Source organism: Xyrauchen texanus, unplaced genomic scaffold, assembly GCF_025860055.1.
Source record: "Xyrauchen texanus isolate HMW12.3.18 unplaced genomic scaffold, RBS_HiC_50CHRs HiC_scaffold_328, whole genome shotgun sequence".
Taxonomy (NCBI): domain Eukaryota; kingdom Metazoa; phylum Chordata; class Actinopteri; order Cypriniformes; family Catostomidae; genus Xyrauchen; species Xyrauchen texanus.
The window spans coordinates 1-13774 of NW_026266296.1; the positions used below are offsets into that span (position 1 = coordinate 1).

A 13774-nucleotide genomic window follows, 5' to 3' on the forward strand; every position below is an offset into this window, starting at 1 on the left:
TATATGTTTATTTTTAAAAGTTTGCTTTAAAGGGATAGTTCACCAAAATGAAAACGATCTCATCTCACTCATCTGCCATTCCAGCTGTGTATGATTTTCTTTCTTCTGCAGAACACAAACAAAGATTTTTAGATGAATATATTGGCTCACATAAAGGCAGCATAAAAGTATTCCATACGACTCCAGTGGTTAAATCCATATCTTCAGAACCAATATGATAGGCATCTCTTTCTCACCTACACCTATTTAAGCATTTTTACTATAAATTTGAAATGTGAATTGCCAAAAACAAATAAGAATGTGGAAGTGAAAGTGGAGATTTATAGTAAAAAAGGATTTAAAAATGTTATCTGTTTCTCACCCAGACCTATCATATTGTTTCTGAAGATATGGATTTAACCACTGGAGTCGTATAGAGTAGAATTTTCATTTATGGGTGAACTATCCCTTTAAAGCCAATAATAGGCTGTTTAATGCAGGTGTAGATTTAAAGAGATGCATAGATTTAATTTTTGTAGTTGTGGTGGTTGGGGCTTTGTTCACTTAAAACATATGCCTCAAGTTAAATGACAGGTTCAGTAGTGACAACTAACCCCATATAGTGTTGTCACAAAAGGTGCATTCAAATCTTTTTCCTAGGCAACAGCTATAAATTTAAATAGCTTTTTTGTAACCAAGAATTTAAGGTATGTGGTAATGCCGAAATTTACTTTGAAACTGAAAAGGCAGGTCATGATAATCAAGCTGCAATCCGCTGATGCTCAGCTGATCATGACATCTACCAATACAATTCAGATGCTTATCAGAGTGGTTATATTTAAGTCCTCCATTAATTATTTGCCTTAGCTGCCTTTCCACGGCATGGATGTAACACGTAACAACTTCCTCCACCCCAGCTCCACCCCTTGTACAGCTGCTTAGTCTTTTAGTTTGTCTCTACATCGGCCTTGTTCTGGGCTCTTAGACTACAATTCCTATCTTAAATTTGTTATTGTGCCTTGATCTTGATTTAGCAACTTGATATAGAGCATTTGAAGTTCTATTAAGTGTTCATTTAATCTATTACGCAATGAAGGATTGTACCATGTTGCACTGTCAAAATGATACAAAAAAATAATACAATGTTGTAATATTTCTGACAGATTTGTTCTGTTACCCCTGGGGAATTTTATTTGCTGCATTCCCTGCTTTGTCCATGCATGCTGCATGGATGGGCGGAGAGTTTGCCCAGAACAGAACCATACCACCAACACCAACAGATAGCTTCAATTGTCTAAAAGTGAAATAAAATATTCAGTATTCAAGTCAAGTATCATTAGACGGAAGTTGTCCTGAATTAACTATTGCAATTGTTTTAAAAAAATATTGTGATTGCAATTTGCACAGTGGTATGATAAACTACGATTAATATGATTAATCAACTTCTATTGCTGTTGCTTAGATATCAAGGCTAAAAACCACAACTAAAGGCATAAAATCTCAGGTTGAACAGAGATCTTTTGTCTCCAAATTAACTCACATCTCTTTTAGTTGATTCAAATGTGAACTGTGAACCCAGATCTCTTTGCATTGACATTGCATCTGAACTTGCAAGTGCACTCAAGGTCTCTTTTCGGTTGACTTAATTTATGAATGAGTTTCAGTCTACTTTTTTTCATTTAATTTAATATTTTCCAGAAGTGTTCTCAGCGGCTTGGAAGCATCTACTTCTTTGACTTCCATTCAAACAAAACAGCCTTGTGTCTCCTAGTCCAGATAGGAAGCACACAACAAATGCAGACTGTACAGTATATTCATAAATTTTACCCTAAAAAATGGCTGTACCATGAAAGCAATATTAACCTAACAAATGTGCTTCATGTGGTAACATCTAAATTAACTGGTTGTATTCGTTAAAAATATTATTTAACATCACTGAACCAACCTGATTACATGAGGTTACACCAACAAAAGTGAAGTACAAATAGATAATTATGGTAACTTTTTACAGTGTTGTTTGTACCTGTATGCTCTTCTCACAGTCTGTCTGCTGATGTAGCAGTAGTTCACTTTCCAGGAGGAAGCGTTTACCACACTTGTAACAGATCTGCATGTGGTTATGTGTCATGTTCATGTGTTTCTCCAAGTACCCATGGTTGTTGAAGATATTGGGGCACCTCACACAATGAAAGCTCTGAATCTCCAACCTATCGTTCTGCTCCTCACTGCTCCCACCATGACCTTTCTCTTGCCTCGCTTTCACAATGGTTCTCTTGGAGACCATCGCTATTGCATTAACGGAGTCACGAGTTTGTGGTAGGGGTCTTTCAGACATGAACACAGGTAATGTATGGCCTTCCTCCTCACTGGTGTCTCCAAATCCCACATCATCTTCTTCACTGTGCTCACCCTCCTCTTCTTCCTTCTCCATTGCTACATTATCTCTACATTCCCCAACAATTCGATCATTCATCCTTGCTTTTCCAGGAACCTGCTCCCCTGAGGGAGATTGAGCAGCTGTGTTGGGAAAACTGCACTCTAAACCTTTGGAAACATTAAGGGTTTGATTGTTCAAATTCAGCTCGACAATAATTTGCTTTCTATTAAATGAAGCAAGATCCTCAGATTCCTTTGACCCTTCGGTTTTGCCTTCTCCTTTACAAGCACTTAATTGTACACTTACTGGACACCCATCACCAACCAGCCCAGCAAATGGGCTTCCTTCAGTTTTCCCTACATAGATCTTGGCACAGGTAGGGTCCTTCTCTTGCTTGATCTCCATGAGAATGTTAGAGATCACCGAGTTACTGTCGCTATTGCTCCAGCTATGAGAACTGGTTTCCTGTTTGGCTTGGTCTACACTAGGACTGATTCCCAACGAGTTTCTGGTAATGAGCTCGCTACAGGAAGTGGCAATGTTGCTCATCTGTAGCACAGTGGCAGCCTTGAACACATCCTGGGCATTGCAGCTGGTTACCAGGAGTTTGGAAGTGTAGATGAAGTTCAGGATTTGCTTAAAGCCTTGTGGCGTAAGAGCCTCGAGAGAGAGCTCCACTCGCTGCAGCTCCTTACTACAGACAAAGAGTGAGTGGAAGAAGGGGCTGTAGGCTGCTAGTACACCCTTATGGGCCTGAAAAGAGGTCTGGTGGTGTAGGAGGACGATGTCCACATCACATAGGTCTGGTTGGAACAGACGTTGCTTGTTTAGCCTGTCCATCAAAAACGTACAGTGAAGGGCCACATCCTCAACCAGGGAGAACTCTGCAGACGGATGATCAGCAGTCTTTTCCACTATGAGCTACAACAGAACATTGGATAGGATTGAGATTATGAAAAAGATTCACACTTTTTAAATTAGTATACATTTTTTAAACTTTAGCTATTTTGTAATCAAGCATGACAATGTAAGAAAGTAACACAGCATTGTGTTTAATTATATTGTGAAAGGCAACTATTAAGCAAATTCTATTTCTAGAAAATTAGAAACATTAGTCCAGGACAAAGATACTTCTGCAAGGAAGACCATCTCTTGACTCTTAGTTTAAAAATAAATGATCGATGAAAGTTTTAAAAAGATATTTCACACCTAAGAGTGTCTAAACATTAAACTGGTTGGCCAGATGTCAACATGTTCCAGACAAGAGCAGCTAATATAATATAATGTAATATAATTAGGGTTGTGAATCCATATAATTTACCTAAATAATCAAACAGTTTTCTGTGATTAATCACAATTAATCATGGTACATATACATTTATACAGGTGCTGGTCATATAATTAGAATATCATCAAAAAGTTGGTTTATTTCAGTAATTCCATTCAAAAAGTGAAACTTGGATATTATATTCATTCATTACACACAGACTGATATATTTCAAATGTTTATTTAATTTAATTGTGATGATTAAAACAACTACTGACAACTAATGAAAATCCCAAATTCAGTATCTTCGAAAATTTGAATATGACTTAAGACCAATACAAAAAAAGGATTTTTAGAAATGTTGGCCAACTGAAAAGTATGAACATGAAAAGTATGAGCATGTACAGCACTCAATACTTAGTTGGGGCTCCTTTTGCCTGAATTACTGCAGCAATGCGGCATGGCATGGAGTCGATCAGTCTGTGGCACTGCTCGGGTGTTACAAGAGCCCAGGTTGCTCTGATAGTGGGCTTCAGCTCTTCTGCATTGTTGGGTCTGGCGTATCGCATCTTCCTCTTCACAATACTCCATAGATTTTCTATAGGGTTAAGGGCAGGCGAGTTTGCTGGCCAATTAAGAACAGGGATACCATGGTCCTTAAACCAGGTATGGTAGCTTTGGCACTGTGTGCAGGTGCCAAGTCCTTTTGGAAAATGAAATCTGCATCTCCATAAAGTTGGTCAGCAGCAGGAAGCATGAAGTGCTCTAAAACTTCCTGGTAGACGGCTGCGTTGACCTTGGACCTCAGAAAACACAGTGGACCAACACCAGCAGATGACATGGCACCCCAAACCATCACTGACTGTGGAAACTTTACACTGGACTTCAAGCAACGTGGATTCTGTGCCTCTCCTCTCTTCCTCCAGACTCTGGGACCTTGATTTCCAAAGGAAATGCAAATTTACTTTCATCAGAGAATCAAACTTTGGACCACTCAGCAGCAGTCCAGTCCTTTTTGTCTTTAGCCCAGGCGAGACGCTTCTGGCGCATTGTTCAAGAGTGGCTTGACACAAGGAATGCGACAGCTGAAACCCATGTCTTGCATACGTCTGTGCGTGGTGGTTCTTGAAGCTGCAGTCCACTCTTTGTGAATCTCCCCCACATTTTTGAATGGGTTTTGTTTCACAATCCTCTCCAGGGTGCGGTTATCCCTATTGCTTGTACACTTTTTTCTACCACATCTTTTCCTTCCCTTCGCCTCGCTATTAATGTGCTTGGACACAGAGCTCTGTGAACAGCCAGCCTCTTTAGCAACTACCTTTTGTGTCTTGCCCTCCTTGTGCAGTCAAGTCAGCAGTCTTCCCCATGATTGTGTAGCCTACAGAACTAGACTGAGAGACCATTTAAAGGCCTTTGCAGGTGTTTTGAGTTAATTAGCTGATTAGAGTGTGGCACCCGGTGTCTTCAATTTTGAAACTTTTCACAATATTCTAAGATACTGATTTTGGGGTTTTTCATTAGTTGTCAGTTCTAATCATCAAAATTAAAAGGAATGAACACTTGAAATGTATCAGTCTGTGTGGAATGAATGTATACATTATCCAAGTTTCACTTTTTGAATGGAATTCTAATTATATGACCAGCACCTGTATAAATATATCATATATCATAAACTTCTTCAGGACACTGTATATTAAAGATAATTTTGTAAAAATCCAAATAACTTATCAGATCTTTATTGTAAAGGGTTTAAACAATGTTTTCCATGCTTGTTCAGTGAATCATAAACAATTAATGAAACTGCACCTGTGGAACGGTCGTTAAGACACTAACAGCTTACAGACGGTAGGCAATTAAGGTCGCAGTTATAAAAACTTAGGACACTAAAAAGACCTTTCTACTGACTCTGAAATACACCAAAAGAAAGATGCCCAGGGTCCCTGCTCATCTGCATGAACATGCCTTAGGCATGCTGCATAAAGGCATGAGGACTGCAGATGTGCCCAGGGCAATAAACTGCAATGTCCGTACTGTGAGACTCCTAAGACAGTGCTACAGGGAGACAGGAAGGACAGCTGATCATCCTCGCAGTGGCAGACCGTATGTAACAACACCTGCACAGGATCGGTACATCCGAATATCACACCTGCAGGGCAGGTTCAGGATGGCAACAACAACTGCCCGAGTTACACAAGGAACGCACAATCCCTCCATCAGTGCTCAGACTGTCCGCAATATGCTGAGAGAGGCTGGACTGAGGGCTTGTAGGCCTGTTGTAAGGCAGGTCCTTACCAGACATCACCGGTAATAACGTTCCCTATGGGCACAAACCCACCTTCGCTGGACAAGGCAGGACTGGCAAAAAGTGCTCTTCACTGACGAGTCGTGGTTTTGTCTCACCATAGGTGATGGTCAGACTTGCGTTTATCATGGAAGGAAGGAGCGTTACACGGAGGCCTGTACTCTGTAGCGGGATCGATTTGGAGGTGGAGGGTCCGTCATGGTCTGGGGCAGTGTGTCAATCTCAAGTGAGGCAATCTCAATGCTGTACGTTACAGGGAAGACATCCTCCTCCCTCATGTGGTACCCTTCCTGCAGGCTCATCCTGACATTACCCTCTAGCATGACAATGCCACCAGCCATACTGCTCGTTCTGTGCGTGATTTCCTGCAAGACAGGAAGGTCAGTGTTCTGCCATGGCAAGCGAAGAGCCCGGATCTCAATCCCATTGAGCACGTCTGGGACCTGTTGGATCGGAGGGTGAGGGCTAGGGCCATTCCACTCCAGAAATGTCCGGGAACTTGCAAATGCCTTGGGTGGAAGAGTGAGGTAACATCTCACAGCAAGAACTGGCAAATCTGGTGCAGTCCATGAGGAGGAGACGCACTGCAGTACTTAATGCAGCTGGTGGCCACACCAGATACTGACTGCTTAAAATCTCAAAACTATAATTTATTTCTGGCTGCCATTCAGTCTATATTGCGCACATGCTGGGTCACTCTCACACAGTTTTGTTATTGATACTAGTTCAGATGACAGTGAGTGAGTGTTTTAGGGCAATGCAAAGAGATATGGCAGATTGCCCGTATCTCTCCCACACCTGGCTCACCACTTGTGGGTGAAGTCTCCCTTCTCTTTACAGCTATTCCGCTCCCAGGTTTGTTATGCCCCATGCATCACACGTAATGAATAAACAAGCACTACTCAACACAATCAGTTTCTGTGCTAGTCTAGAATGTGCAGTCAACTCCAGCGTGTACCTCCTGGAAATGTATATGCCAATTTAAGTCACAAGAAGTGGGGAAAAACATTTAGGAAGTTTCAGAAAGTGAACAAAAAACACTATTAATCACAGAAATTAATGCATGAAATTTCCAAGACCTAAATATAAAATGTTAAATCTTGTCCTGAAATTTAATTGGACAGGCTGCGTTTCAAGAGTGCTGACATTTAGTGTAATAGCACTGGGAGGCTTTCCTATTTCTATCTTTGTTTGTGGCTTGCCAAATAGTGGTGGGGATTTTAAATCATCGTTCATTTTGATTTAATTAACTTTGAATAGTTACTATTTCTTGAGATTGCTTATTTACTCCAGTATGTGGAGAAAAAATGAGTCTCTTTTATGTATGACAGAGTCTTTCGATTACTGACTCAACTGATTCATTAAAAAAAGTAATTCGCCTCCGAAACAATGGAAGTGTACGAGAATGAATTCATTTAAAAGATCTGTTATAAAAACATTGATTTGTATATGAGCGAAACACCACTAGTTCAAAACAGAGAGCAGTACAGAGTGGAGTTGTGTTTGTTGCTTTGCCTTTTTTTTGGAACAAGCCGGCAGAGAAGAAATACACAAACTAACAGGCCAATTTTTGGCTGAAATGTACAGTGCCTATAGAAAGTCATCATACCATGTCAAAATAATTTGTCACATTACACCCTGGAAATTTAAAATAAATTAAATCTAACCTTTTACAGCTGTATTTACACATTATAACTAGAGATGCACCGATCGACCGGCCAGGGAAATAGTGAAAGCGGCTAAATCTAGCCAGAGCTCAGAGCCAGTCACAAGTCAGCAGCCTCTCCTATCATTCCTTGGTATGAGCGAAAATACCAAAGCAATTACGAGGAAAATTATGGAAATCATGGCCCTGGATGACCAGCTGTTCTCCATAGTTGAGGACAGAGGGTTCAGAAATTTGATACATTTCCTCGATACAGAGTAGGAAGTACTTTCCGACGTCGCATTGCCCGAGTTGTTTAATCTCGTGTCATGTCACACACGCAGCCTGTTATCTGTCAACATTTGGGTACACAAATCCGGGAGAGGGGAACTGGGGTGCTGGATGGCAGAGTAACGTAATTTTCCCCACCGTGTCCGATATTAAAATCAGTGCGACACACATTGCAACAGGCGTGGGCATTGTCGTTATGGCTTCGGGATATGAAATTCAATTCTTCCATCCAGCTGTTGTTAAATTTACATGTATATTTTATTTTTTTCACCAGAGCACCAGCTGAGTCTTCTGCTCCCATCTACCAGTGATGCCTGATTTAACATCCCGCGTCTACTACCTGCGCAGATATCAACAGCGCAACTGGGATGTAGGTTGCCAGATTGAGGTCATAAATTATTTGAAATTTGTATGAGGTGTCGATTGTGTGAGTAGGATGCTTTTCATACAAGATCTGGCAACTTGACCACCTAGGAATAATATACTGTATTGATGTGATTATTCATATAACGTGGTTTGGGCCATACAAATCAAGGGAGTTTTTTTGGGAGAAATAACAAAGCGGGAGACTCCCGGGAAAAACGGGAGAGTTGACAGATATGGTTACAAGCCGTTCCGGAAGCAGTGCTCAGTTTTACAACTGATATTTGTACATCTAACGTAAGTTGAGCGTATTGGACACTTAAGTTTTTCAGATCTTTGGAATTGTTTTGTTAGACGATTAATAAAGAGAAAAAGGTCCATTTATAAAAATAGTGGGAAATGACATCTGTTATATAAAGCAACTCATTTGCAGTTAATTGTTATTTCTACCTCTTTCCAGTCACAGAGCACTTTATTTTGAGAGTTGTTTAAGTGAGAGAAGATCCTGTAACTTAGTGCAGTTTGGGGGAAATTGTAATGTTTATTAATTTATTTTATTATGAAAATAAAATTTAGCTTTGAAGAAAGGTAGATTTTGTTTGTATATGTGGTCAATAATAGTTCTTAGAAAGAAAATCGGAATCTGAAAAAATTGGTATCGGCAGGTCACAATTGCAAAAAAAAAAAAACGGAAATCGAAATCGGCCAAGAAAATTGCAATCAGTGCATCTCTAATTATAACCATCAAAATCATAGTGAATTATTAATTAATTAAAAATTAATTAGTAAAATACCTGGTTTGGATAAGTGATCAGCCCCCCAAGAGTAACCATTACAAACTTGTTCAGGTGCAGCCCACCTGACATCAATTGTAGTGGTTTTTATTTATTTCCAAATAAAACCATATTCCATGAGGATTCCATTACTAGTAGAGCACATTAATGAGTTCAAGAATTCACCATGGTTGGAAAGGTGCTTTCAAAAGGGCTCTGGGGTAAAATTGTGGAAAGACACTGGTTAAGAGAAGGGTACAAATGATTTCAAAGTCTTTAACTATCCCTCTGAGTACCGTTCAAAGCATGATTAAGAAGTGGAAAGTGCATGACACCACCAATACCTTGCCTAGATCTGGCCTTCCCTCCAAACTGGATGATCAAGCTAGAAAGATATTGATCAGGGAAGCTATCAAGAGGCCAAAGGCAACTTTGAAGGATTTACAAGCCCTTATGGCTGAGATTGATCGGTCTGTGCATGTGACAACAATCTCCCAAGGTTCACACAAAGCAGGCCTGTATGGCAGGGTGGCAAGAAAGAAGCCTCTTCTGAAAAAGTGCCACACTAAGTCTTGTTTGCCTTTTGGGGAGAGGAAAAAAAAACACTTGGAGAATTCTGATGCCATATGGCAAAAGGTTTTATGGTCAGATGAGACAAAAATTAAACTTTTTGGAATGAATTCCAAGCACTATGTTTAGAGAAAACCAAACATAGCACACCACCCACAACATACCATACCTACTGTGAAGCATGGTGACAGAACCATTATGTTGTAGTAGTGTTTCTCTTCAGCAGAGACTGGGCAACTGCTCAGGATTGAAGGGCAAGTGGATGCTGCCATGTACACCCAAATTCTTGAGATAAATCTCTGGCTCTTTGCTCAACAACTGAAGATGGGAAGTTGGTTCAACTTTCAGCATGACAATGACCCTAAACACATCACCAAAAAACCCAACGCTGTGGCTTATGGATAGGAAGGCCAAAGTTCATGAGTGGTCAAGTCAGAGCCCTGACCTAAATACAATAGAAAACCTGTGGATGAACTCAAAGTGAGCAGTCCGTCATCGCTCACTCATCAATGTGAATGAACTCAAACAGTTCTGCAAGGAAGAATGGGCAAATATTCCCTAATCTAGATGTGTGAAGCTAGTAGAGACATATACAAACAGACAGATATCCAAACAGACAGATTGGCTGTCATTAAAGCAAAAGGTAGCTCTAATAAGTATTAAAGGGATAGTTCACCCAAACATGAAAATTCTCTCATCATTTACTCACCCTCATGCTATCCCAGATGTATTTGACTTCCTTCTTCAGCAAAACACATTTGAAGTAAAATAGAAAAATATCTCAGGTAAGTAGGTCCTTATAACGGAAGTGAATGGTAACACTACGCTTTTTGATGCTCCAAAAAGCACAGACAATCAGCATAAACATAATCCATACAACTCCAATGGTTAAATTAATGTCTTAGAAAGCAATATGAATACAAAAAAATATTTAAGAACTATTAAACTATAAATCATAGTGTCCCGAATGCAGCAGTATGCACGTTCAAGAGTGTGCCGAAAGACGCGGTCTTTCCAGGGATGGCATGGCAATGATCCATTCGTTGCAGTAGTGTGCACCACCATGTCTTCTGAGCTCTCTGTCTCTCTGAGGCTTTTTGTTGAGCTGCTGTTGGTCCAGCCTCCTACGATTCAAATAAATATGGCTGTGCAAAAACTTTTATCTACTCTTAAATCAAAATCTTCTTACACCTTTGTTAAAATTTGCTTTCATTTGTTTACAGTGTTCGGTCAGTACAGCGGTCCTCCTACTCAGTTATAAACAGCACCGCTCTTCCAGGTGTGTCACGCAAGCGTCACTTCCCACGTGAAAATGCCAATGCCAATATGTCACACGACAGTCCGCATGACCTCAGCCCTCTCGTGAACGTGTATACCACTGCTGAAGTGATTATTTATAGTTATACATTTCTTAAATATTTATATTTTTTGCACCAAAAGTGATTGTATCGCTTCATAAGACATTCATTTAACCACTGGAGTTGTATGGATGATGTTAATGCTGATTGTCTGTGTTTTTGGAGCATCAAAAATTGTGTTACTATCCACTTCCATTACAAGGACCTACTGAGCTGAGACATTTTTCTATTTTTCTTCAAATGTGTCCTGCTGAAGAAAGGAAGTCATACAACATTAAATACCACCATTATTACAAACATTTTTAAAATTACATTTTATGCATTTGGCAGACACTTTTATCCAAAGCGACTTACAGTGCACTTATTACAGGGACAATCCCCCCAGAGCAACCTGGAGTTAAATGCCTTGCTCAAGGGCTCAACAGTGGCATCTTGGTGGTGCTGGGGCTTGAACCCCCAACCTTCTGGTCAGTAACCCTGAGCCTCAACCACTGAGCCACCACTGCCCCAAACAGGCAACATTCAACATTGACAAGCACGGCATGTATTAAAATGTGAACAGATATTTAAATTATAACATTCAATAATTCTAAAAAAAAAAAAAAAAAAAAAAAGGTCATCACCGCCTGATCAAAACAAAACTAGAAAAAAAAAAAAGTCGCTCAAGCAGTACTCCACAGATGTGGTTATGTATGCAACGCACATCGCCGTTCTGTCAGTATAATGTGACAGCCTCATAAATATTTCCAAAAATGCAGGACATCAGGAAATAAGCAGTCAGAGAGGGGGGCTTACTACCATGGTGATTCAGTGGTCTCTGCCTCGAAGGAGTACCAGTTCCCCTCCTTAACATTTAAATGATTCCTTTTCATGAAAATAGTTATCATTTATATCCACACTTTGTTCTTCTGTTTGTAAATCGGTCCTTTTTCGCCATGTCCGCGCGCAGAACGGTACGCACTCTCACCGAGGGGAGTGATGACGATTGGAGATCCAAATTCATATGGGGCGTTTTGTCTGTTGATTTAAAGCGACAGGGACATGATTTAATGAGGGAGAATTCCATAATCGACAGCTTTCTAAGTACAATTTTGTCTATAAATGGCAGAAAAACCATACGATTATTTTATTTTATTTACTTTTGTATAATAAAATGATCTCCCTGCGCACCTGGGGCCTGCTGCGCAGTCATATCAGCAAAGCCGATGACAGTCAGGGTCAACGAGTCCATAGCGGAGTTAACCGGTTCAATGCACAGTATATGGCTGTGGTTGACCTTTGTGGCCACAGGGTGTCGCTAGATCATAATGTGTAATTGATCTCACAACTGTTCCTGAGACGTTAAATGGATTTCATTGCTAAAAATACAGTAGCCTATTATATAAAATCCCACATTTCGCAGTTTTTTCTTCATGTAGTCTTTATTGCATTGAAAATAAATGTAACTCTTAATGTTTTCAGATTAATTTTTTATATTTGTTTAATAATTGCTGAAAAAGTATTGTTCATTATTTGGTCATGTCAACTAATATAGTTAGCTAATGCTAATTTTCTTTTTTTAATTATTATTATTATAAAGTGGTACCCATGCAAAATTGGTCTGTGAGGAAAACAGCCATAGATCTCTTTCTTATGATCTCAAGTTTGCTGCCAATGGATCTGTTGATAGGCTGAGAACATCAAGGTTCTATCAAGGTGTGTTTCTTGCCAACACAAAAAGGTCTGTGAAGGTATGAGTTTATTAAGGTTACTGGACTTTCATCTGTCCTGTCAAAAGCCTACTAAATCAACTCATTGCCTTGGCCTATATATGAGACTTCAGATCTTGCAAAATTAAATCAGTCCTATAAAAAAAAAAAAAAAAACATTCAGATTATCATTAAATGCAGAATGATGTTTAATTTGCGCAATGTAATACATTCTGCATTCTACTGTTAAGGTGTATTGAAAACAACGAATTCAATGTCTTTGCTGTTGTTATTAATAGGCAAATGATCTTAGAATCTGTGCTGCATTTTTTGAGTGTCATAAAGATGAACTATTACACTAACATATTTAGTCTTAACCTTTAACAATCAAGAGATTACAATAGCTGAACACCAAAAATTATTTAGTCTACAACATGAAAGAGGTTACATTACTGTCAATCAGAAATGTCCATAAATCAAACAATCAGTAACACTTTACAATGTGGTTCCATTTGTTAACATTATTTAATGCATTAGGTATCATGAACATTTGAACAATGAGCAATATATTTTTGACAGCATTTATTAATCTTTGTTAATGTTAGTTAATAAAAATACTATTGTCCATTGTTAGTTTATGTTAACTAATGTTGTTAACTAATGTTAACAAATGTAACCTTATTGTAAGTGTTACCAAACAATCAATAGAAACCCATGTTGGTAACGGTCTTTAATTAATAAGCCTTGTAAACAAAGATGTTTATGTTTGTATTATTGAGTTATGCCAATTTAAGTGTAAAATGTCATATGGTCGTTATCGGTACATAAGTTTTTTACCTTCTGAGGCTGCCTGTCACAAGAATGAATTCATACATTGAAAAGAGTGCCAGATATTGTGCAGCTCATGACTTACATTAATATAACAACCAACTAATTAACATGATGTGCTTCTAGGCTTCCTTTCTAGCCCTCCACCCATGGGAGTCCACTCATAAAATACATTAAAAAAAAAAAAAAAACCTTTGGTAAGACTGCCTACTGTTGGCTCTGCTCAGTTCAAAAACTAAATGTTGTTTATCTGTTGGAGACAGGGATGGGAGGGTTATATATTCCACTACAGATTACAGAATACATTTAAAAAAAATATATATAAATATATAT

General features: G+C 39.1%; 1 protein-coding gene across 1 annotated transcript; it reads right to left on the reverse strand.

Annotated features, from left to right (window-relative positions):
• Nucleotides 1-43: 43 nt before the first annotated feature.
• Nucleotides 44-9211, reverse strand: LOC127642050 (zinc finger and BTB domain-containing protein 47-like; the record flags this gene model as incomplete). The annotated part of the gene is made up of 3 exons (XM_052124790.1): nucleotides 9019-9211; nucleotides 2003-3277; nucleotides 44-105 (listed from the first exon to the last, which is right to left on the reverse strand). Coding segments are annotated over exons 1-3 (1409 nt in total), but the record flags the coding sequence as incomplete, so codon positions are not given.
• Nucleotides 9212-13774: the final 4563 nt, after the last annotated feature.